Source organism: Genypterus blacodes, unplaced genomic scaffold (genome assembly GCF_046128005.1).
Source record: "Genypterus blacodes isolate CSIRO-AG114 ecotype Tasmania unplaced genomic scaffold, CSIRO-AGI_Gbla_v1 ptg000185l_1, whole genome shotgun sequence".
In the NCBI taxonomy this organism is placed as follows: Eukaryota; Metazoa; Chordata; class Actinopteri; order Ophidiiformes; family Ophidiidae; genus Genypterus; species Genypterus blacodes.
This window is the reverse complement of record NW_027466986.1, coordinates 2,016,237-2,043,058: the sequence shown is the minus strand read 5'-3', so window position 1 is coordinate 2,043,058 and position 26,822 is coordinate 2,016,237. Positions and strand designations below refer to the sequence as shown.

General features: G+C 42.1%; 1 protein-coding gene across 1 annotated transcript; it reads left to right on the top strand.

The window, feature by feature from the left end:
• The first annotated feature begins 7,657 nt into the window (after positions 1-7,657).
• LOC143014219 (kelch repeat and BTB domain-containing protein 11-like) lies at positions 7,658-25,188 on the top strand. Its single transcript, XM_076168025.1, has 2 exons — positions 7,658-7,990; positions 24,412-25,188. Exons 1-2 carry the CDS (start codon positions 7,658-7,660, stop codon positions 25,186-25,188), a joined length of 1,110 nt encoding a protein of 369 aa, XP_076024140.1.
• The last annotated feature ends 1,634 nt before the right edge of the window (positions 25,189-26,822 follow it).

The following is a 26,822-nucleotide window of genomic DNA, read 5'->3' as shown; positions in this document are numbered from 1 at the left end:
CGGTCATACAGGTTTTTCCCCCTCTCTCCGCTTGCCTTCGCAGCCTTGGAGGCTAACTGGTACGCCTCCTCCATCCTCTGTTTCCATTTCTTGGCATAGTCATCATGAGATGCACTGCCATCACTGTGGGGGATACTGAACATGATGTCAATAGGCAATCTGGGGTTACGACCAAAGAGCAGGTAATATGGTGCGTATCCAGTGGACTCATTGCGCGTGCAATTGTAGGCGTGTATTACTTTGGCAAGAGAATTCTTCCAATCTGCTTTAGCTTGGTCATCTAGGTTACGCAACATGGCCAGCAGGGTGCGGTTGAAGCGTTCCACTTGACCGTTCCCCTGGGGGTGGTACGGGGTGGTGCGAGAACCTTGGATGCCAGAGTATTTTTGGAGCTCTGCAAACAACTTATTCTCAAATTCTCTACCCTGATCATGGTGTAATTTCGTGGGGAAGCCGAATTTGAGGACAAAGTCACCGAATATCTTCTCAGCTGCAGTTCGAGCACTGTTGTTAGTACATGCATACGCCTGAGCGAATCGTGTAAAATGGTCCATGACCACCAGAATGTACTCATATCCTCCTTTACACTTCTCTAGGTGCATGAAGTCAATTGAGACCAGCTCAAAGGGGTATGTTGTCACAATACTGGTAAGTGGTGCTCTTACTGCTTTCTGTGGTCTTTTCGGTTTCACACAGCTACAGACCTTGTTGATGTGATGCTCAACGTCTCTCTGCATATGAGGCCAAAAGAAACGCTCACGGATCAGATGGAGTGTCCGTTCAACGCCCAAGTGTCCCATCTCTTCATGCAGCTCTCTCAGGATGAGGGGACGGAACTTTGGAGGCACAACCAGTTGTGTTCGTGTTGCTGTCTGTCGCCGGAGAACATCCTCAGCATCAATCACCAACTTCGCTTTCTCCCTTGCAAACACTGCCAACTCACTGTGAGTGTCTTTCACCCTCGGCCACTGATGTTGTGCGACCTGCTGTTTCACCTGCTTCAGCAGTAGATCCTCGTCTTGAGCGGCTCTCAGTGCTTGAGGGGCGATCTGCTTTGCTGCGTTCATCCGCGGCTCACTGGTCAGCTCTGCGATGGCTGTGGTGATGGTCACTGGACACAGCAACGGCTCTCTCTCCACCTGGTGAACTGACAACCCTTTGGAGACACTGGCCAAGATCTCAGACTGTATCTTTTGTGAACAGGTTAGCATATACTTCTCTATGTCAAGGGGCATTCTCGATAGCCCGTCTGCGTCAGAGCTAGACTTCCCTGGCCTGTACTTAATTGAAAATCAGAAGTCTGCCAATTCAGCCACCCATCTCAGCAATGTGGCAATCAATTTAGCTGTTGTCAGCACATATGTCAGAGGGTTATTATCTGTATATACTACAAACGATGGAGTGTAATACAAATAATCCCTAAACCTCTCGCATATAGCCCATTTCATTGCTAAAAACTCTAGCTTACCAGAATGTAGATGGTAATTCTTCTCTGGAGCAGAGAGTGTGCGGGAGCCATACACAATGACCTTTAACCTTCCCTCCTGTTTTTGATAGAGCACCGCTCCAAGTCCATCCTGGGACGCATCACAATGCATAATGAACGGTTCTTCAAAGTTTGGGTAGCCCAGCACAGGAGGACTGGAGAGGTAATCTATCAGCTGACTGAGAACTGTACTGTGTTCTTCTGTCCACCTGATACGTTGATGTGAGGGTACCTGGCTTTGCTTTGTCTTTCTCACCCCAGCCTTCTGCTTCTTTGTGCCTTTAGGGGTCTCACTGCCTGGTATCTCAGCGCACAGCAGTGCATAGAGAGGCTTAGCTATGCGAGAGAAGTTTGGGATATAGGCTCGGTAGTATGAGATGAATCCTAGCACTTTTCGCACCTCACCCACTGTCGCTGGCTTCCTCTGCTTCATCTCTTGCACTGGGGCTACTTCTGCAGGATCCATTGTGTAGCCTTCCTGCGATACGATCTTTCCCAGAAATCTGACCTGGTTCTTAAAGAGCTCACATTTCTTTGCAGTCAATTTCACCCCGTGCTGTTGGTAGCGCTGAAGCACTTTTCTCACATCTTTCAGGTGATTATCAAATGTTTGGCTATGAACCAGATTATCGTCTAGATATGGCTCGCAAATTTCATCTCTGAGTCCAGATAGACACCCCTCCATGCTGCGCTGGAATTCGGAGGGTGCTGTAGACAAGCCAAAAGGGATTTGGATCCACTCATATAGGCCCCAGGGTGTTATAAAAGCTGTGAGTGGTCTACTACTTTCTTCCACGAACCCCTGATGGTAGGCCTTGCCTTGATCTAACACTGAAAACCATGCACTCCCATGTAAACTATCTAGCATATCTTGAATGCGGGGAATAGGGTGGCGATCTGGCAGAGACTTACGGTTGAGTTCTCTGTAGTCACAGCACAGACGGAGGTTCCCATCTTTTTTCCGCACACAGACAATGGGAGATGAGTAATGTGACCTAGATTTTTGGATCCAGCCCCTATTTAACAAGTCCTCTAAGTACTGTTTTACTTCTTTGTGAAGTGGCTTAGGCACAGACACATAGGTACGTCTTACCGGTGTTGTATCTGTGAGTCTGATTTTCAGTTGTAGGGAAGGGATGTATCCCACATCATCATCGTCTCTGGCGAACGCTCTGCATTCCTCCCTCAACATCTGCTTCACTTGTCGCTGCTGAGCAAGGGGGAGGTGAATCAGTGTGATTGGTGGGTCCCACCTTTCCTCGTCCACCGCTGTCCTTCCATCAGGCTCAGGCTCATCCTCCCTGCTGACCTCTGGACGTTCGACTGGAGAAGCTGGTCGGGGAGTGACTGGCTTGGCGTCCACTGGATAGACAGCTTTGACCAGTTGAACCTGCCCCAACACTGTGCGTGGGCTCAGGGTGACATCATGACAGGTGTTATTGGTGATGGGCAGTGCTATGCGAGAATATGTCCCTTCGCTAAGAGTCATCATGCTCTCTGACATTCTCAGGCCATCTGGCCAGGGGGCATGTTCATCAGGCAGAAAAAGGGCTTCTTGACTGGACAGTAGAGGACCTGTCCTCACAGCACATTTTATAGTTCTCACCTGACCTGCTGGGATCACTTCCGTCTGCCTGCCCACTCTCACTAGGCCGTCACTGCACTCAGGGTCACTGTTTTGAATAATTTTCACTAACATTTCAGTCTTTTTACAGCTAAAAGAGAAAGCTGTGCTCACAGCCTGTGTTATTACTTCATGTGGACCCTCCACACCATTCTTTAACAACAGTTCAATTACATTGTAACCAATGATTGGCTCTTCTGCTGCTCCTTTCTCACCTGTCACGAGCATGGGCACCTGAAGCGTGAACTCTGGAGCATGTGATGGGTCTAGGTGGAACGTGACCTCCACCCAGCCTAGGAAAGGGATGTCGGTCTGGTTGACAGCTTTCCCCACAAAAGGACCAGGGCCGAGGAGTTCTTCAGTGCTCCGTACCTTCACCTCTGGGATGCAGTTCTTCCTCCAGGTCTCATTGATAAGGCAGACTTGCGATCCAGTGTCCCATAAGGCTTGAGTCTTCACCCCATCTAGGTAGCAACTCACCATGCACTTCTTTCCAATAAGTCTCAGCAGCTGTGAATGGTGACGAGGGTAGATGTGGCTAATATAAGCAGAACCTGCCAATCTTCCACCTGGGGAACACCTTTCTGCTCGCAATCTCTCTTCTAATTGGACAATGCTTTCTCTGAGAATAGTAGGGGTGTTGAGTGACCTGCTATGCTGTTCTTGAGTGTCAGGGGAGGTACATTCTACAGTCTGTCCTTTGATATTAGCTGAATCGGTGTTGCCTCTTGAGTTCCTTTGGCCTCTGCATCCTCTTGAGAGGTGTCCACTCAGGCCACATTTGAAGCAGTGGTCACACTGTTCCTCTTCACCCCGGTCTTGACATCCTCTGCATGCCCTCTTCCCTCTGTCTTGGAACTGGTGAGATGGTCGTGCTGAGTACTGAACATTCTTCCTCAGCTCAGCCACTTCCTCTCTCAGCTGTTTCACTGCATCCATCAGTTCAGTTTCTGAAGAGCTTTTTGGAGTTTTTATCTTCTGGCTTTTAACACTGGCCTTGACTGAAGTGCTGTGTTCAGATGGCTGGTCATGGTCTGTTTCTGTTTTAAGCTCATTTATTCTGGCTGGCTTATTTGGGATACTTTTCTTCAATTTCTGCTGTGTCTCCCAATCAACAGCAGCAGCATCATTCATTTTCTCTATCAGTATCTCGTCAGTCACTCCTAGATCATCTAGGTGAGGTTTCAGCTGCATTTTAACATTATCACTCAGTAGTCCTGTACTGACTGACCTAAGAAACTTCTTCTGAATGAGGTCTGGGCTATACTGTACATCTGAGCTGGCATCTTCTGCAGCCGCCAGTAGCCTCTCTTTGAGTTCAACTGCACGAAAAAGAAAATTCTGAGGGGATTCTTTTGCATCTTGAGTTATGTTAATGAGTCTGTGGAACATATCTGTAGTGTTGTTTTCTTTGAAATGGGCTTTAAGAATCGTCTTCAACTGCACGAGTGTCAAATTATTCTTGGCTTCCAGCATATCACGTAAACTGAGCCCTGGTGTAGCAGCTTTTACTACGGCTTCAACAATTTCTACATCACTGTGGCCTTTACGTTTTTCAGAGTCTATTTGGTACATGAGGTTAGTGTATGATAGCTTGTCTTTCTGCCCCAATTCACCTATCTGGCCATTAATCCGAAACTCGCGTCTGATAACCACTTCAGGGGCTCTGGAGAATGGGAGTTCTGGCGGGCTAGCCGTCCTGTTCATTTTTTCCCGAAGCCGACTCATTACCTCCTCGAGCATTTTGGTCGACGTCTGGAATGTCAACTGCATTTCAGCATACTGTTTTTGTAGCTTTTGTAGCTCCTCTTCATTTTTATCATACCTCTCTGGTTTGGGCGCGTTTTCTCTCAATCGCTTAGCTGTAGCTAACAACTCTTGCCCAAATGTCTCTGCTACATCTTGTTCCTCCACTTCAAAAGCATTCTCTACTGACTCATTAATTGCTCGGATCAACGTGTGTTTCTTCTCCTTGTCTGATGAAACTTTAGCTCGGATACACACTTCTTTTAGCTGTTCCACGTTTAGCCGACACAGTAGCTCCGTTAGCTGATCCTGTAACTGCTCCAGCTCCATTTTGCGTGTTCCAACGTTCGTTCTTTTTTTTTTTCTTCAGACTTCTTTTTTGTATCACGTTGAGTCCAGTGTTCGGGCGCCAATTTTGTTGCACACTTGAAGAAAGTAATACTCTCAACGGCGTGCTGGGAAAAGTTTTTCGTTTAATCCAAAGTTTCCACAATACAGCTCACTTCACCATTTACATCTCCCGCCCTCCGTTCTCAGTGGCTACTTCTTCTCTCTCTCACCGTTATGCAACTGCATTATTTCCCAGTACTACAGCGCCACTTCTGGCCAAAACATGCAACAACATCGTAACAAAAGAAAATAAAAGGCCACAACTTAATGGAAAAGGGACCAAAGAAAAGACTAAATGGGGGGTATGTCACATACAGCATACACGTGTCATATGATATACAGGGACGTGTGTTCTGGATTTGCTGTAAAGTGATTGTGAAAAATGTTGGGGGGGGGCGTCGCAGATGGGGCAAGACCTTAAATCCCTGTGTCCCCACTGTCCATCCCCCGACCCAAAGGTAGATCTATGATAAAGTCTGAAAGACACAGGAGGGAAGGATTTCCTGTTGCGTTCAGCGGTACACCTGGTAGGAATGAGTCTGTTACTGAAGGTGCTTCTGTATGAGGCCAGCACCTGGTGGAAAGGGTGAGAATCATTGATCTTTGGGAGAACAAAACTACTCTTGACCCAGGAATTCTGGCAAACTACACGCCTATATCTAATTTTCCCTCTCTCTCCTTGGATCCTTGAAAAAGCAGCTGCCAATCAGTTGTGTGAATATCTATATGACAACAGTTTTCCAGTCTGGATTTAAAACCCACCATAACACAGAGACAGCACTGGTGAAATTCACAAATGACCTTCTAATTGCATTAGACGGAGGACTTCTCTCTGTGCTTGTCCTATTAGTCCAATTAGTGCTGCATTTGACACCATTGACCACCACATTCCATTACAGAGATGTTACTACAACATCTATTGGCATTAGAGGAACTGTATTAAACTGTTTGAAGTCATAGTTGTCGGATTGATTTTAGTTGGTACATGTTAATAATGAATCTTCAATCCATACACACCAAAGTTAGACACAGCTTTCCTCAAGTTTCAGTGCTTGGACCAATAAAGCCATAAATAAACTGGAAAGCCTTTATGGAAAACCAATTTCGTTGCCAAATCCCCATTTCGTTGCAACTTCCTACATATCTCTGCATATATCATGCATGAATATACATAGTTCAGATAGATGTTGTGGACTTCCACCTGAGATTTCTGTTTACTTAGTGCTTTACCTCTAGTAATATGTTTCTCTGAACACTAGTGTTTAACACTAGTGCTAAGACACGTCATATACTTTTCAAAGCTTGTAATCAGTATGAAACTTATAATCGGTCAATGAGTTTATGTTCACTTTACTCCAGTTTCCTACTACACTCTTCAAACCTTGTAATCAATAAGATACTCGTACTCACACAATGAGTTTATCTTAACTCCAATTGCCTAATATTAATAATGATAATTTGTCTTTGCTGCAGCATTTCAAATTACATTGTCAGAAACAACTTAAAAGAACACAGAAAACATCAATTGATTTTGGATTGATTCAATCCTGTGAGTTTTTTCTCCGTCAAGAAGGAATCACGATTAACACGCTAGGTCTGCCGGACCTATATATATATACATATACATATATGTTTGAGATTCAGCGAAAATGGAATCATGCTTTTCCTCCCCATGGCACAAATGAAAAGTCCTAAACTTTATCATTCTTATCAACTGCAATGGTAAAGTTAAGGGTAAGATGGCCAATTACACTGCTAAATATGACTAACCACAAGCTCCATCAACTGTATTAGCAGGTGTAGCCTAAACTCCCTACAGTCAAATTCATGGCTGTTGGATTTGAACATGAAATCCTGAGCTCAAGGTGGAGAAAGATGAAGTTCTCTAGCTAATTTAATTCAATTGCTATACAACTTGACTACAACTTGAATGAATTCAAATGAATTTAAATTCATAACAAATTACCAACATTATTTTGCCAGCACAGCTCATTGAATAATATTGGCAACTTAAAAGATTAATTTAAATCAATAAATTTAAATTTTTATTATATTTTTCATTCGGTGGGGATGTAGTGGGCATCCTACAGGCGACACTGTGGAAGAACCGTTTTGACCGTGTGAAGCCTTGGTCAGAACCAGAGGACCGCTGCCGAGGGGGAAACAGTAAAACAGCTGAGGCGAAGGAAGAAACGAGGTAAGAGATCGCCGTGGAATCTGCAAATACCTCCGCCTCTGCAAATCTCAGCGGGGCGGAGGAGCGGGTGGTGCCTGAGAGGACAAAAGGCTGGTGAAGGCAACTTAAACCAACACAAAAGAAAAGGAAGCACAGGCAAAGAGAGGGAAGGAAGAAGGGGAATAATAAGCAGTGAGTGAGTGTGTGTGTGTGTGTGTGTCATCTTCACCAGGTTATGGCCACGTCACAGGAGATCAGCGCAGACAACTGCTACGAAATCTTAATGAAAGCCAAGAACAAAGGTCTGGACAGCGTGAAGGAGGAAGTATATCGGTACATGAGCGACCATTTCCTGCAGGTGCTACAGAGTCCCGCCGTTTATGGGCGGCTGTCTGCGGGCGAAAGGGAGAGCATCGTGAAGAGAAGGATGAGCAGGGCGAAGGTGTTGGCTGTGGCCGAGATGAGCGACGGTGTGGAGCGGGCGGGGTGCCGCGACAGCAGCCGGCCTCAGAGCCCCACAGCCGGGGAGAACAACCAGCAGAGCCGCCGAGTGTTTGGCTTACAGCAGGTACGTGTTCAATGGAACTAATGAGCGCGTCCATTTTGCTCATCAATACAGAGGTATCTCACCACTGTTCATTGGCACTTGAGTTTTCTGATTCTTCGACTACAGGTCGACATCTACAAGTGTGTGTGTGTGTGTGTGTGTGTGTGTGTGTGTGTGTGTGCGAAGTAACTCAGCATCTACTGGGTTATGAAGGTTCAGTTTAGAGAGCAGGTTACATGCTCTGTAACCTGAACCTTCACAGTATATACATATATACTGTATATATATTACATGCTCTCTAACCTGAAACTTCATAACCCAGTAGATGCTGCCTTACTTCTCAAGCCTCTGACGAGCTCACACACACACACACACACACACACACACACACACACATATAAACAGTGTTTACATATACACTGTGTATATACATATATATATATATATATGTGTGTGTGTATATATGTATATATATAAATATTTATATATACAGTGGGATGCGAAAGTTTGGGCAGCCTTGTTAATTTTCATGATTTTCCTTTATAAATCATTGGTTGTTAGGATAAAAAAAATCAGTTAAATATATCATATAGGAGACAAACACGGTGATATTTGAGAAGTGAAATGAAGTTTATAGGATTTACATAAAGTGTGCAATAATTGTTTAAACAAAATTAGGCAGGTGCATAAATTTGGGCACTGTTGTCATTTTATTGATTTCAAAACCTTTAGAATTAATTATTGGAACTCAAAATTGGTTTGGTAAGCTCAGTGACCCTTGACCTCCATACACAGGTGAATCCAATTATGAGAAAGAGTATTTAAGGTTTAAGGTGTAAGGTTATTTAAGGCAATTGTAAGTTTCCCTCCTCTTTGAATCTTCTCTGAAGAGTAGCAACATGGGAGGCTCAGAAATACTCTCAAATGACCTGAAAACAAAGATTGTTCACCATCATGGTTTAGGGGAAGGATACAGAAAGCTGTCTCAGAGATTTCAGCTGTCTGTTTCCACAGTTAGGAACATATTGAGGAATGGAAGACCACAGGCACAGTTCAAGTTAAGGCTCGAAGTGGCAGACCAAGAAAAATCTCGGATAAACAGAAGCGAAGAATGGTGAGAACAGTCAGAGTCAACCCACAGACCAGCACCAAAGACCTACAACATCATCTTGCTGCAGATGGAGTCATTGTGCATCGTTCAACTATTTGGCGCACTTTACACAAGGAGATGCTGTATGCGAGAGTGATGCAGAGGAAGCCTTTTCTCCGCCCACATCACAAACAGAGCCGCTTGAGGTATGCTAAAGCACATTTGGACAAGCCAGCTTAATTTTGTATAAGGAATAAGGTGCTGTGGACTTGTTCAAACTAAAATTGAGTTATTTGGGCATAACAAGGGGCGTTATGCATTGAGGAAAAAGAACACAGCATTCCAAGAAAAACACCTGCTACCTACAGTAAAATTTGGTGGTTGTTCCATCATGCTGTGGGGCTGTGTGGCCAGTGCAGGGACTGGGAATCTTGTTAAAGTTGAGGGATGCATGGATTCCACTCAATATCAGCAGATTCTGGAGACCAATGTCCAGGAATCAGTGACAAAGCTGAAGCTGCGCCGGGGCTGGATCTTTCAACAAGACAACGACCCTAAACACTGCTCAAAATCTACTAAGGCATTCATGCAGAGGAACAAGTACAACGTTCTGGAATGGCCATCTCAGTCCCCAGACCTGAATATTATTGAAAATCTGTGGTGTGACTTAAAGAGAGCTGTCAATGCTCGGAAACCATGAAACCTGTGTGTGTGTGTGTGTGTGTATATATATATATATATATAATGTGTTCATGGTATATATATAATGTGTTCATGGTTCATCAAACCTCAAAACCTTAAAATGTCTCTTCTAAGGCAAACTCAGACAGTGACAGTCGCGCAGTCTAATTAAAGTATTGCAGTTATAATTTTGACGTTTCTACCCTGGACACACATACACATGGATACGATTTTGGACAATTAAGGCCTGGGCATGCTTCTTCTACTTGACATTTCATTATCATTTAAAACCTTGTCATTTTTAATTCAACTTTGTATTATCAAGTGGCTTCTTTTATATGTGTTTCAACAAATAGAACTTTGAAAGAAAAAAAATATAAAAACAACAACAACCAAGAGCGAGGAAAAAGACAAAAACAAGTGAGTCTTAGAAGGACATTTAAAAGAGGACGCCGAGTTTGCCTGCCCTATGATCTCCAGGGAGGGAGTTCCAAAGCCGAGGGGCCCACACAGCAAAGGACCGGTCACCTTTGCTCACTAGTTGCGATTCTGGAACATAAGAAGGGACCTGCTAGAAGATCCCAGGTAGTGATCAGGCTGATACGGGGTAAGCAGTTCACGGGGTTAGCAGTATAATAACAGGAACATGAGACATGTGCAGGATAAAGTCTGATGTCTGCAAGGCCTGCTGGGTGATTTCTCTCATTATATACCTATATTAACGTTTCTTTACTGTAAATTTGCCTGAAATACATTTTTTCTTTGACTGTGCTTAACTAGGAAAAATACGGCAATCTACCAGTATTACGGATAGACAGTTATTTTGACATATTTTTAAAATGTTTTAATTTTGTTTTGTTCAGTAATTTACAACTAAATAAACAACATTTAAAAATATTCTGCAGCTTACAGCTTTTTACTGTGGCCTTTTTAACATACCGACACAACCGTTAATTTCACTTTTTCACAATTTAGGTGCTAAATCCCTCCATCTCTATTAATAAATTAATAAAACAAATTAGCTAATTCTATTTAAAAGTGAGTTATGTTTGCTGCTTTCCATCTTTTGGAAAACACCAATGCATTCTACACAGCATTTGTATTTCCCAAAACACATTTATAAGGACAATCTGCAGTGATTGGATACAAAACAGACTAATATTTAATGATATGAGTTCATGCTTGCTCACTGGGAATGTGTAAACTACACCTCATTGTGCATTAATGGGCAAATCCTGCCTATGTTTTTCACTTATTTTAATGTTTATAACTTTACAATATACACATTACTGAAACAAAGCAAAGGTAAAAATGAAAGCAGACGGTTGTTGCATTAGATTTACCATCTTGTATCACAAAATTGATGAATAAAAATACAAGTAAACAAACATTCATATTGAAGTTTTGCATCAACTTTCAATCTGACAGACCCCAGTCTGTTAAGATAGACAACCTCTCCTCCTCCACTATCACCCTCAACACCGGCGTGCCACAAGGCTGCATGCTGAGCCCTCTCCTTTACTCCCTATTCACCCATGACTGCGCTCCTATCTATGGTTCCAATTCCATAATTAAGTTCGCAGACGGTGATAGGCCTGATCAGAGGCGACGATGAGACGGCCTACAGGGAGGAAGTACGGCACCTGACCACGTGGTGTGCTAACAACAACCTGGCATTCAACACCAAGAAAACCAAGGAGATCATCACGGACTTCAGGCGGGCTGGGAGCCATGCACACACCCCCATCTCCATCAACGGAGCTGCAGTGGAGCGTGTGCCCAGCTTCAAGTTCCTTGGCATCCACATCTCGGATGATCTTACCTGGTCCATAAACTCCTCCACCCTGGTTAAAAAGGCGCAACAGCGCCTCTACTTTCTTCGGAGCTCACCTTTGTCCCAGGATCCTGGTGAACTTCTACCGCTGTACCATTGAGAGCATTCTCACAAACTGAATCACAGTATGGTATGGCAACTGCTCTGCATCAGACCGGAAAGCACTCCAGCGAGTGGTGAAAACCGCCCAAAGGATCACCGGTACACAGCTGGACAGCATCGAACAGATCTACCGTCGACGCTGTCTGGGCAAAACCAGTAACATTATAAAAGACTCATCCCACCACAATAATAAACTTTTCACCCTCCTCCCGTCCGGCAGGCGTTACAGAAGCCTCCGCTCTCGCACCAGCAGGCTCAGGAAGTTTCTTCTATGAGGCGGTGACCCTGTTGAACTCTACTCCATTCCCCCACTCAACATCATCCTCCCACTAGCATCATCTTGCACTCCACTGCCATTTGCACAACTTTCTGTTTTGCACTGATCTTTTTCATTTAACTTCCACTGCCATTTGCACAACTTTCTGTTTTGCACTGATCAGACTCCTTGCACTAGTTATTTACATATTTATTCATTTATAATTATAGTTAGTATATATAGTGTATATAGTTTATTCTGTATATATTCTGTATTCTGTATATATAATAGTACACTTTTGCACTTCTGGTTGGATGCTAACCGCATTTCATTGGCTTGTACCTGTACTTGCATGAGTAATCTCTTGAAAGTGAAGAGATTTGGTTACTAGTGAGGAACATGGATAATGGTGTGTAGATGAAGCATGAGTTGGAAAAAATCAAAGCACTCTATATAGCACTTGTCTTTCACATGATGTGTTTATAAGGATAATCTGCAGTGATTGGATGCAATCATAAAAACAGTATGGCCACATTTACAGACATATTTTTATGATATGAGTTGGGAATGTAGAGATAACAAGTAGAACTCATTTTGCGGTAATGGGAAATGCTGGCCCTATTTTTTTGTACATTTGTTTTGTATTTAACTGTACATATAAATGTCACAGAAACACAGAAAATCTAAATATGAAAGGAGACACTTGTACCATTAACATCTTGTATAACAAAATGTATTATTCTGACAAATACAATTTAAAAATAACTAGGAATGAATGTATTTCATATCAAATATTTTTTAATAGGTTTAGGTTGTATAACATTACACAAGACAAATCCAATTCTTTAAAATGAATAGATTTGCATAACAAAAGCTAGATCTGTACAGAAATTGGTCTTAATAGCTAATAGGGAAGTGTCTATTCAGAAAGGGCCAGATCAGGTCAAATCTAATTTTACATTTCCAAGAAGAGAGGATGGGCTGCTATCATCACCAAGTTCACAGAATATTAGTGAAGGAAGTCTTCTATGCCTCACTAAGGCCCAAAGTTTTACACTGAACCAAAGTCTATTGACCATAGCACCTTTTCAATTATAAAACCCGGAGGTCCGGCCCTAGTCCTAATGACGGTAGCTAATGCTGCGGGGAAGGCGTGGTTAAATCTCCAAATTGGCACTGTGAATTGTTATAGTATTTTTGTATTGTATTGTAATATTCTCGTTTATCTGACTCCATTAGATAAAAGTATTCATTGCTAGTGATAATTTGGTCTCTCATCGGTTGATTCTGAAAATAGATCGCCAAATCTCTACATAGAATAAGAAGTTTTAAGTTTCTAATCGTTATAACAGCATGGGAATTCACAAATTTGGCATTGAGTATACGGTCTTAATTACACTAAGGCTAGATTATTTGTTCGAACCGGGCGTCCTCATATCGCTTGACAATTACCACTGGCCAGGTTACAAGAAATCCAACGGTATCGGTTTGGATAATGTAAAACTGATTGACGTAACATTCCTATTAACTCAGTGACATGATTGTATATATTTTACATGTGTGTTAAATAGGCTATCTTCTTAACAACAAGTTTGTTTGATAAATTAAACCCACAAATATGAGATTAATTCTAATTCTTTCCTCTATGTCAGTCCCGCTCAGTTATGATTATCTCGATGATTAGGTTTGAATTAATTCAGATTGCTGTGCATCACAGTTACTGCAATTCAAATTAACCAAAGGACTAATCCCTTCACAAGGTAAACGTGGAAATATAAGTCCTCTAGAAAATACTAAAATAATCGCACAAAGGATAATCAGAATTAAATCAAAGTTAACAATTATCAATTTATTTAACATTTGGATGTTTGAAAGTCTAATAGTTAAACAAATTTCACTAGTCGCGAAGCATAGAGTAACGTGAATTCCTAACACAAGGCATACCAGAATCAAAACATACCTTCAGTCTATAATACGTAGCTGCATGCAAAGCACACAATGTACATGGGAGTTCTTTTAACGAAATGACTCCTAGAATTGTTTGTTGGATTGACTTATATAGAAGATTGAGATGAGGTCATGAAATTACTATGCACCTTGTGAAGTTATTGTCCATCTTGCCTGGCCCTGGTCTCCTGCTGTGTGTGACCAGACTCCTAGCTCTCTCGATCCTTTGTAATAAACACAGACTGTCGAAACCAGTATCCTGATTATACACCTTATGTTGACCCTATAACTCTTATTGTATTCATTATTGATATATGTATATATTTCCATTTTACACAATACATGGTTTTAAAGCAGAAATTGCTAATTGTTTGTTAATAATAACAACAACAACAATAATTTGTTAATAATTTTCTTTATCCTGCACCCCAGGATTTTCTTATAAAATTTGTGCTTACATTGTTGGTTTGAGAAGTAATTTTAATTCATGAAAATATGAATTTGTGTCTTGAAACCATTGTGGTGTCTGATGTTTGTTGCTCATATTTTTACTGTGGAATGTGGTAATGATGAGGCAGTACTGGTGGGGACATTTTCTCAATCAAATTCAATTTCATAAAATTAACCTCTGTCTATCAATTAGAATATCTCTCTCTCTCACTCTCACTCTTGCTCTCTCTCTCTCTCTCTCTCTCTCTCTCTCTCTCTCTCTCTCTGTCTCCTTCGCTCTCTTTCTGTCTCTCGTGCTCCATTTGCTCTCTGTCACACACTCACTACAGCGTTAGTCATGTAAAATTTGCTTTACTAAAAGTGTGACCACAGTTCATTTCAAGGCCAGTCATGCACTCCCACAAGCATAAAGCATGTCATGGAAATAAAATAAAATAAATTACCTTTAATATCTCACGTAGGTTCAATGTGAAGAATGTGTAGTTTATTTTTGAAAAAAAAAAGACTTAGTCACTTTTGTGTCCTTGTGCTAACCTTGCTAGCTTCCTTTTCTAAAGCATTTACCAAAGGCGATATTACACGAATAAACTACATAAAATTTCACACACACACAACACAAATTTGCTCAACAAGCCAAATCGCTTTTATCAAAGGTAAAACTGTAGGGTTCAGTGAAACAAGGCAAAAAAGTTTGAAGATGAGGTTGAAAAGTGCAGCCTTTGACACTGTGGATAATAATATCCTGCTTGATCATCTTGATAACAACATTGGCATTTGTGGTCTCACACTTTCTTCTTAAGATCCTACCTAACAAATAGGTTTCACTTTGCTTCATTAAGATATACTAATTTGCCTTGCTACCCTGTAAAGTTTGGCGTTCCACAGGGTTCTGTATTGGGCCCATTACTCTTCTCAATCTATATGCTCCCTCTTGCTCCTCTCATAGTTTGTCAGTTTGACACCTAATTGTATGTTTCCATAAATCCGCTCTGATGACCACTCTGGGACCTCCAACTTCGAGTCCTGTCTTCTAGCTTTTAAAGGCTGTATGGCAAAAAAATGTTCTGCTTCTTAATGTCAATAAAACTGAAATGCTGATCTCAGGGCCAAAGAAGCAGAAGTTTAAATTTAAAAACCACCTAGTTAATTTTGACTATGGCCCCATTGCTCTGCAACGGCGAATAATCTGGGCGTAACATTTGGCGAGGACCTAACACTCAGCAGCCATATTAATAATGTGACAATTGCTTACTACCATAGCCGAAATATTGAATTAGAATCAGAATCAGACCGTTCCTTAGCAAAGCAGATGCTGATGCTTGTCATTTCTTCTGTGATGTCCTCTTTTCTGGCTTGAGCTCCTATGCCCTGATAAACCGCAGCTTGTTCAAAATACTGCAGCAAGACTCTTAACCAAAACTCACAGATTCGATCAGATCATGCCAGTCCTAGTGTCGCTTCATTGGCTTCCTATCAGTGCCAGGGCTGACTTTAGGGTATTTCTTCTTACATATAAGATACTTCAAAGCCTAGCTTCTGTGTATCCTTCTGACCTATTACCATTTACTACCTTACTACCAAAAGTCAGGACAGAGACTTTTGGAAATAGAACATTTGTGTACCACACTCCTTTTCCCTGGAATGCACTTCCTGCACTTGTTAAAGAGGCAGGCTCCGTAGACATTTTTAAATCCCACCTAAAGACGCACCTCTTTTCAGTACATTTCGATAACTGCTAAATGGGCAGTCTCCTACTTGCAGGAGAGTGATTAGCCAACCCAGGTTTAAGTTCAGGGCTTTGATGGACTCTGTTCACTCTTAGTCAGTGGCAGTGTGAGTGTATTAAGAGGATGGGGCACACTGATTTTCCCTCTCCATCCTTCCTTAATTGACTCATCTTACATCCCATGTCTGTGCTGCTCACCTCTCTGGTCAGCTGCTCCACCATCAGCACTTTGTGTCTCCCTCTGCCACACCCCCATCCCATTTTCCAGGGCGGACCCCTCCCGACCACTACATACCCACCCTGCCACAGTTGCCTGCAACATTGTCACTTTACCCAACTACCTGCATGAATTGCTGCCCATGGAGAGAGACTCTCAACAATAGGACTGCAACTTTATCTCTTCCTCCCTTTCTGCCTGTCTCGTCTCCCTTGTCTTTGTCTTGTATGTTATTTCCTAATGCATGACTTGCATTAGGAAATAATGTACTAGAAGTTCCTATTGCAACTCCAGCCACTCGTTGAGAGGTAATCCCTCTTGGAATTGCCTCTCCCAAGGTTTAAGATACATTAAGGTTTTCTATGGAGTTTTTCCTTGTCCTCCTAGAGAGCTTTGGGCTGGGTTGGGAATTTTGCTGATGTTGTGGGTCTGTAAAGCCCTTTGAGACATTGTATGATATTGGGCTATACAAATAAAATTGACTTGACTTGACTATCGCACTATCAGACAGGCATCTTGTGTCTGTGGGTGTGTTCATATGTTTGTCCAATAATGTGAATTCAAAGGTTATTAGGTCTTATAGAATAGGGTTATATTAAAAAACTACTAACCGATCTATATTGATGCCATAAGCCAGAACAAGATCGGGGGTGTGGTAATGGCAGTGAGTGGGTTTATTTACATTCTGAGAGAAGCCAATGAAGTTGAGTAATGAAATAAAAGCAGTGCTGAGGCTATCATGACGTCGACATGAATTTTAAAGTCACCAACTATTATTATTTAATCAGTACACAGGATTAATTTTGATTCAAAGTCTGAGAAGTCAGATAGAAATTTGCTATATGGGCCAGGAGGACGATACACAATAACAAATAGAACAGGCTGTGACATTTTCCAGGATGGGTGTGTAGGAGTAAGAATAAGGTTTTTGTGTTATACTTGCGTTTAGGTCTAGGGTTGATCATTAGACCTGAATTGAAAATGGCTGTGACTCCACTTCCTCGACCCGGTGTCACAAGGAATGTTCTCAGAGATCTGGTGTCAGATTAATCTGGCGCTTAACTCCTCTTCTATTTGCAGCTGATTTACACAAGAGGGTGACACGAGAGTGGATTTTCAATCCTGTCCCGTCCCACTCCTACTGAAAAAACTCTTGTCCCGTCCCAATCACGTGATTGATAGTAAAGTTGACTCCCGTCCCGCGGGAATCCCGTGACCCGTGGGATTCCAGAAAAAATGTGAGCCTCTAGCGTGCACATGGCAGTATGTCTCCCACCTGCACTCCCCCCTCTACCATAGCAAAGGGTCTGAGATCTTGGCTGCACATGCGAGCGATTTTGTTTGTCAGACGTGACACCCGATGGTAATTTGCGTTTTAAAAATGATGTTTAGCTGATTTTTCCCCGAATTTAACTTGCACGTATGCCTCTTGAGACCACTTGTCCCTGACTCAGTGGTGTATTTGATAATTATTGAACACGTCTTACAAGCGGCATACTGCGTGTTCATTCCGTCACACTCGACTCTCATGAAGTTAGGAACAATCTGTGACTTCCCTTCCAGTGGTTTGGGGGGTATCGGCTCCAATGGATGCGCAGAGAAGCATGTGGGACTGCAGCTCTGCCTCCTAGTCTCAACTCTGGGTTGTCATGGGTCAGGTTTACCAATACATTAGGCCATATTTCTAGAAATGCAAGCAGCTCCATCCAAAGTGTACTCTTCTACTGTACTTACTCTGTACTCTCTTCTAATCAGAGCAGGTATTCCCCAGAAAGTCTGCCAGTGAATTTGCAAGTTATAAACCATTATGTGTTCAGTTCAATTACTTGTACTATTTATATATATATTATAGCACCACCTCATGGTTGTCAAGTGTGGGCTGCAGAATCTGTTTTAATTCAAATTCTGATGGAAGACTAAATAAATAAATAATAAAAAATAAAAATCTGTGCCAAAACTGTTTTTGCTATCCAGCTGATTCTATTGCAAGAGGGTAATGATGGCCACACCAGTGTTTTTTATACTTTCTCTTTAAATAAGATTTGGTTCAGGTAATAACCTCATCAGTACTTCATTAGGTAGAATGAGGTGTGCTTGTGTTGGAATTCAACAGACACTGGAATGGAATGGCTGCCATTCACGTAGAGATGCTGATTTGTGGAAAATTTGGAGTGGTGGATTTTTTCGAGAGCCATGTATATGTAGTATATATATATATATATATGTAGTATATATATATATATATATATATATATATATATATATATGTGTGTGTGTGTGTGTCTATATATATATGTTTATATATGTGTTTTCCCCTCCGTGTCTAAATTGCCTGAGGCCCGATATAAACCCCAGATGTGTGGAGTTTGGTGAGGTCAGTTTGTCTCTCAGTTTGTATGCATTACATCTTTCAGTGAAGTTTTGTTTATGGGCCCAGAACTTTTGTTAACTAGTTATTGTCCTTGGTTTGTTAAATAAATTAGTTCTGTCTGTCCCTTGCTCTTTGTTACTGGTTCACCATGTGCCGTGGAGGAAGAGGCGCAAGACTGGAGAACACGGAGCCACAGACTGGAGAGGGCCAAGTAGGAGTGGAAGAAGTCGCTGTAGGGACAGAGGGTAAAAACAAAAGAGAACCAACGCTCACAGATCTGGAAGGTATTCGGCAGGCCTACATGGGGCAGCAGGAGACGGTGATGCCCAATTAAAGGAAGAAACGGCACGCCAGGAGCAGGGTTTTAAAAACCCTGCAGCACCATTTTCAGGTTCTGCAAATGGAGCAGGCCCGTTCATCACCTGTAGGAGCACACAGTTCCGCAGAGCCAGATGTTCTTAAACCTCCTGATGAAGACGATGACCCGTCACAGGCCAAGCCTCATGGTTACAAGGAGTTCAACAAACAAAAGCTGCGTCAGGTCAGTCTAAGATCTCCTAAAATGTCTGCCTAGAGAAATTAAGAAATGATGATGATGTTGAACACTTCCTCATTACTTTTGAAAGAATTGCAGTAGCATGTAAGTGGCGAAATCTGACTGGGTATTTCATCTTGTTCCTCTACTGACTGGAAAAGCAAGAAGTGCCTGTGTTCACATGGGTGATTAGCTTGAGAATGAGAAAAAGAAGCTATGTTGAGAAAGTATTATATCAATCCTGAGCTCTACATGCAGAGGAGGTGGAACCTGGTGAATGCCCAAGGGATTTCTTTGTAAGGCTGAAGGATTTTTATGGGAAGTGCATCCAACCTCAGGGTAAAACAATTCAGGACAGGCGAGATAATAATTCTTGAACAGTACTTAAGACTGCTGTCTCCAGAGGTTCAGTTATGGATTATTTATGATCCATGCTCTGCTGCTGAGGCTGTCACCCTGGCCAATGTTTGTGGCTGCTCGGAAAAAGGTCGGGCATGGTGCTGCGCTTCCTGGAGGTCCACAAAAGATACACATGGGCCAACACTGACACAGTTCCAGCACAATGGGTCAGCAGGTGTGGGTAAGCCCACACCAAAAGATACACATGGGCCAACACTGACCCAGTTGGTCAGCAGGTGTGGGAAGAGAATCAGCCATACGAGCCAAGGTTTGGTGTGGATTTATCTGTTGAATTTTGGATTTAATTTTGGTTGAATTTTGGAGTTGCTGAAAACCTTCCATTTCCTGCCCCTCTATTACCTGGGCTGGCCACCTAGGGAAACATAGAATCATTGCTAGTATTAAACGTCACTTTTTCTAGCCTGGTACAGGCAGATGTAGCACAGGTCTGTAGGATTGTTGTCCTCAGTGCCACAAATCTGCAGCTAAACGCCCCAAAAGAGCCCTGCTCCAGCCTCTCCCCATCATTGATACTCCTTTTGAACGCCTTGGGATGGACATTGTTGGCCCAGTCAAAAAAAAGCAAAGCAGGAAATTGGTCAATATGATGGTGACTACAGATTATGCTACCAAATATCCAGAGGTGTTTTCATTAAAAAACTGTAAAAACAAAAAATTAGGCTTTTTCCCAGGTGCAGCTGTTTTCAAGTGTTTTCTAACTGACCGAGCATTTGATCCAGACTCTTCAGCAGATGCTTAGGAAGTTTGTGAATGAGACTGGTTCTGCCTGGGATCAGTGATTTGCATTTTTGCATACAGGGAAGTGCTACAGGCCTCAACAGGTTTTTCCCCTTTCGAATTAAGATTAAGATTCTTTATTGTCATGTTACATGCAATTCCCAATGAAATCCCATGAAATTAAAAATGGTCTTGCACCCCCTCTTACACATCACACACACAAACACATGCTTACAGAGGGGGTGCAGGGCAGCGACGCCCCAACTGCTCTTTGGGGGTTTGGTGCCTTGCTCACTGGCACCTTGGCAGTGCCCTGGAGGTAAACATCTACCAGTCCACTTTCTTGGTCCACAGGGGGACTCGACTGAATCACATCATGGAAACTTGGGATGAGGATCCAGGAGCAGCAGAAACTATTGATGTATTTCCTGATGGCATGCAGATGAGGGAGAGATTACAGAGAATAAGTGAGAGTCTCAGAAATATCAAAAAACCTGGTATGATTGGTCAGCTTGGCAGAGGAATTTCACTCCTGGTCAGAAGGTTCTGGCCATGCGTACCACTGCTGAGAGCAAGTTGTTGGCAAAATGGCAGGGGCCTTTTGAGTTGCAAAAGAAGCATGGACCTACAAAGTTTCCCTCCCAGGGCACCCAAGGTCCTGCATGTAAACCTTCTCAAAGAGTGGGTCCCATGGCCAGAGAGGGTACCAGGAGTGCTGATGATTAGGAGCATGGAGGAAGAAGAAGAGGTTGATGACCACTACTTTCCTTCCCGAACACCCTGTGGCCTTGATCTGAGCCACCTGTCAGAAGAGCAGCGACGTCAGGTACAAAGTTTCAATAATCCTGAAACATTTCAAGAATCTCCAGGTCGCACAAATCTGGTGGCGCATGATATTGTGTTGTAAAGCGATGAAAGTGTGAACATATGAGTTATAGGATACCAGAGCACGTCCTAGAGTCTCTCAAAGAGGAAGTGTGTTGTAATCTATGATCACGTAATTTTAATAGGGGACCCAAGGATGCGGACACAAACACCAGAACAGATGATTAGATAAATAACAGAGGTTCATTTGGTAGTCCAACCAGTACGAAGCACACAGGACGGGTAACTGTGGCTGGAGACACAGAGGCCGGAAGCCGAGGGTGAGTGATTATGGAAATATCTGGCGAAGAACGGTTGGATGACCTGGAGCTGATGAGTACTGAATGAGGGGCATCAGATGTGTGGAATGAGATGGTGGGAACAGGAACCAGACAGCCCGACCCAGCCAAGGACAACAACACAGGTAGGGAGAAACAGGCAGGAGACAAGAGAGAGGAGAACACAAAACAAAACAGCGCGATCACAAACATATCCTGACAAAGTGGCTCTGATGCTGGCAGGCCTTACCATCAATCCAGCCAAGTGTGTTCTTGCCAGAACAGAGACAGAGTACCTGGGTTTCATTATTGGCAATGGGGTAATGATTCATGCAATAGAATCATGTGCCCTGTCACATACCAGGAAGCGGCTTAGATCTTTTATTGGCATGGCAGGGTTTTACCATAGATTCGTACCCAACGTTTGAGCCAGAGCTGCACCACTGACTAATAGGACTGGTTCACATTCATTGCAATGTCAATCTACTTGTATTCTACCCCAGGGTCTACGTTTAAAGTTTGGCAACATCAATACCATTGATTGTGCAGCTTTCCTTCTTTCTCTCTATCTCTCTCTCTCCTCTTCCCCCTCTTTCTGTATAAAAAGTTATCTCCAAAATATCCTACAATTGTATGCTTCTAAAAAACAAATAGCAAAATAAGGCTGGTTCACCATGACTAAGAGGATTATTTAGACTTCATTCTGGTACATTATTTTATTTAATTTGTTATGTTTATATGAGCTGAGTTGTGGATTGTCTTGTGGGTTGTAATTTGTTAATACATAGTCGCCCATAAGGTTGAAATGATTTTTTATTCCAGCTTAATGGGCGATTGTGTATGTGTACGTCTTCCCGTCTTTATGTAAATGGCGTGATGGCCACATGTTTATAAACCCCATGTGTGTGGAGTTGGTAAAGTCAGTTTGTATGCACTATGTCTTTCAGTTAAGTTCTGTTTAGTTGACTGTCTTTATGGGCCCAGAACCTATTGTTAACAATATTGATGTCCTTGGTTTGTGAGTTATTTCTAAAAAAAAAAAAAAAAAAGCTGTTGTCCACCTCTGGGTGGACAACAGCAGGACAACAACTAGTGGAATCTTCTGCACTGAAGTGGCACTGGTGGGAAAAACAATTCCCAAAATCAGTATAGGAACCAAAGACAAAGCAGGACGGGAAATAATCAGAAAATATTGTAATCCAAAATCTGAAACAGTCTTGCTGAAACATGAAATCACGAAATAGTCAAATAAAACAAATTAACTAAAATATGTTGTGTAGTAGGTTATTTTTAAGAAATCTAAGTAGTGAGTGGCTAAGATTTATTAACAGGTCACCCTACAACCATCCTGTACTCTGCATCTGCATCTTAGAATTCCTCTCAGTACTCTTCCTTTTCCCTCACCTGACACAGGTCAAGATATGTACATACAATAGATGGTGATGGTGCACCCTCTCCAGGTCAAGCCCAAACCCAACAAAATAGTTGAATAAATAGAAGTTGTGGGAAATAGCAATGTCTGATGGTAATCAATAAACATTAAAAAGATAACGTTTGATCATCTTTACTTTATAAAAACATAAGCATTTGGTATTTAGGTTATCATTCATTCCTTGGGCAGAATGTTGCATCGCAATTTCAGCGTTATCATGATAAGCCAATTATGTAATATGCACATCACAGGGGGGAGGAGCACAACAAATAGATGTAAAATCAAGCATCTAAAATATAAAAACAAGCATCTGATGCTCATGCAAATGTGCAGCTGTTTTCAAAACGTATAGAGTATTGCACATTGCAGTTTTTCTCCATATTGTGCAGTCCTGTTTATTTCCTTTCCGACTTTGACTCATGTCCCAGTTGACTAATGTTAACCAAGAAAGAGTTTTAAATGTAATTAGTATGCGTGCATTAAATCAGGATTTAAACTGATCTGAACTAATCTGCCCTCATGGAAGGACTCACTAGTGAATCCTACCCAAGCAATGTAGAACTGCAACAAACCAGCCCTGACGTCCACTCAAGTCAATGTCGTATAAAGGAAAGCAATAACAGATAAAGCTTTATCAAATAATCAGTAAATTTTCCCTCATATACAAATTAAAATCAAAAGGACCATGGAAAGAGAAAAGAGCAGTGACACCGTTTCCGCAAAATGTTGTTAATGTTTCACGTAGTTGCACAAGCCATTGACTGTTTAATTGTGGATTGACACTAAAATACACATTATATTACAGTACTTATAGCTTTTCTAAATCTGGATGTTTCACTCTGCTGTTCAGCACAACGAGAGTCCACCAAGCTGTACCAAGGAATATTCGACGTGGTCTGTTTCAGCAGAGCTACCAATTAAACTGAAGATAAGTAGAAACTACATCATGGATTATTAGCATGCCGAATGAAAGACTGGCTCATATTAGTTTGAAAACATTAGAGAAATTGATTTCACAGTACAAACTGAGCTCTCAAAATCTTTTTGGTCTTCAAAATTTGGTCTTCAGACAAAATGAAAAAGAGTGCCTGACATTCTTTCAAATTCGGTTCAGGGGTTCCACTGTTTTTAAAGTTAAAATAGAGTTCAAAAGTATTTTTAGAGATAAGCTGTGAAGTCTTTCAAACAGGACAGCTACGTGCTTCCCTTGTGATGATGCAACGTTAGAGCCAAACAGAGGGTGAAGACCAGCACACTTCGGCCCAAAGCAGGGTTAAAGAACTGAGGTCTACCTTTGTTGAACACACTTATTGTAAGTCACTTTGGATAAAAGCGTCTGCTAAATAACCGTAATGTAATGTAATGTAAGCTTACTTCAGCTTGGCTCGGATTGGCTTTACGTGTTTGTGGAAAACAAAACTGTAGACCGGATTGGAACCTGTTAAATTGCTTACAAGAATGCAGCCCTTTTTTGGAGGAGGTGTTGATTATATTTACACTGTGGTTCATCTCTTGTGTCCAGGAACGGAACAAGTGGGAGGTCCTGACCATTCTGCCAGAGGAGATCCCAGCTAAAGGCGCAGGAATCTGCACCATGTATAACTATATCTTTGTGGCGGGTGGGATCAGCACACATGTAGATGGTTGCTCCAAGATGTCAGCCTTGGTCTTCTGCTATAACCCTCTCACCAGCCTCTGGAGCCAGATTCGGTCCTTGTCTCAGCCACGCTCCCAGCTCAAACTGGTCTCCATGGATGGCTACCTATACGCCATTGGGGGGGAGTGTCTGTTTACTGTAGAAAGGTATGATCCACGCATAGACAGGTGGAGCCCCGTGGCCATGCTGCCAAAGGGCTCCTTAGCTGTGGCACATGAAGCAACATCTTGCAATGGGGATCTGTTTGTGTCTGGAGGGTCACTCTTCTACCGCCTACTGCGCTATGACACCCGCCGGGATGAGTGGGAGGAGTGTCCCTTCAATGAGAGCAGGAGCAGATCCACAGATATGGTTGCACATCGCAGCTTCATCTATCGTTTTGATGTGGACCGTGAGCATGCCACAGTTAGTGTGTTCAAGTACAACACAGTGGTGAAGGTTTGGCACGGTAGCATGTCCTTCCCATTGGACAACCCACTGCCATTCCGCTGTGCAGTGCTTGGTGAACGTATCTATTGTGTTAACAGGAGCCAGACCCTGCAGTTCAAGGTGGGGGAGGATCAGGAGGGCTTCCTGCCGGAGGTGCTACCTGCTCCTGCTGAGGCCAGAGGAGTTCTGGTGCCTTTCATTCTTAATCTGTGAGATGGGAACAGAAAATTGATTCACCCATACAGGGTTTACACAGGCAGTCCCCGAGTTACAAACACCCCACTTACTCACATCCCATACCATAACAAACTACGCAAAGCCTATTATTATAAGAAATCAAGTTACATACAATGGTTCGTACTCATGATCTGACAGCCCACTGTGCACCTATGTGAATTACAGTCAGACGGATTGAAACATGTTACTTACCGGGGGACTGCCTATATTTTATTTCATTTTTAGATTTCCCCAAAAAACTCAAACAACAAGCAACTCCTTCACAACCAAAAGTGTGGTAGCAATCATGTCGAGCCACAAGTGTTGAATGTGCTACAATTGAAAACTGAAAATTAGTCTGTGTTGATAAAACTCCATAGCCCTCCTGTTATCCTCAAATTTACTTTACTTTAATACTTGAATAACATATTTTATCCTTGGGGTCAATTTGACCCCAGCAATTTAAACCCTATGTTGTGAGAACAATCAATGTCTTAACATGATTCATATTTTCCATTCGCAGGAAAATATGAATATTTGGAAAATATTAAAGTTCAGAAAAAGTACAGAATATATCAAAGTTTTCATGGGAAAGACATTTTCCCCCTCCTCCATGTTGTGTGAACTATCAGTGGTTCTGGCAGTACTACAGGTATGGTTATGTTATGTTAGGGCGCTAAAGCAGAGGGAGATTTTGTAGATTATAATTATAGGTATAGAATGTGTTATAGTGACCTTGATATCACCCCAAACAACCAAAACAAATGTGTGTAAAATGTTGATATTTGTTGTGTTTATAAAAAAAATTACCCCAAGGAGCACTGGGGAAACATAAAATTAACATGATGATATGTTCCAATATTCTGTAGACATTCTGTTTTAGTTATCAGTTGTCCCTATTGTATTAGGAAAAGTCATGAAAGCGAAAGCGAAAAAAAGATGTCAATCATGTTTTTAGAGACGTTAAACATTGAATGGGGTCAAATTGACCCCAAGGATAATAAGCCAGCTGTGAAGAAGTGGTTCCACAAACACTTAAGGTGACAACCATATTGCAAATACCTGTAACAGGAGATTTCCCCACTGATTGAGTTGTTACAAGTTATGTAGTATTTCCCAAATGCGTTTAAAATTCTGTCAAATTTCAGTCAGGAAGGCCCAGAAATTTTTTAGTCCACTACTAAGTAGAGCTGCAAACAAAAACAGTTTCCCTTCAGGTCATGCAATTAATTGCAGTGGCCCAAAAGTCAGTTGCTGTATGCTGCAAATGCCAATACATAAACAAAAGTGAAAACAGAAACATTGGATAACACTATGTGTTATCTAGGGTTATCATTAACTTTATCTAAATTCTATCACAAATAGCAACCTTTTCTTTCCTACTATACTTTTTTCTCTCTCACCACAGCCCATGATGCGGTTTGCAGCTTCCTGTACACCGGTATTTAGATTAGATTCAACTTTATTGTCATTGAGCAAAGTACAGGTACAAGCCAATGAAATGCAGTATGATGTTATCCTGTGAAAACTGCACCCATAAGATCTTTGAACTAACTACACTGATGTCATCTGAAATTCTGCGGTTACATTATTATGTAATTTCAAAGTATCCTTTGCTGGCTGTGGTTAGT

Coding starts and splice junctions, on each gene's coding strand:
- LOC143014219 (XM_076168025.1), top strand. CDS start 7,658: ATGGCCACGTCACAGGAGATCAGCGCAGACAACTGCTACGAAATCTTA. Junction 7,991..24,411: donor GAGTGTTTGGCTTACAGCAG/GTACGTGTTCAA, acceptor TCTTGTGTCCAG/GAACGGAACAAGTGGGAGGT.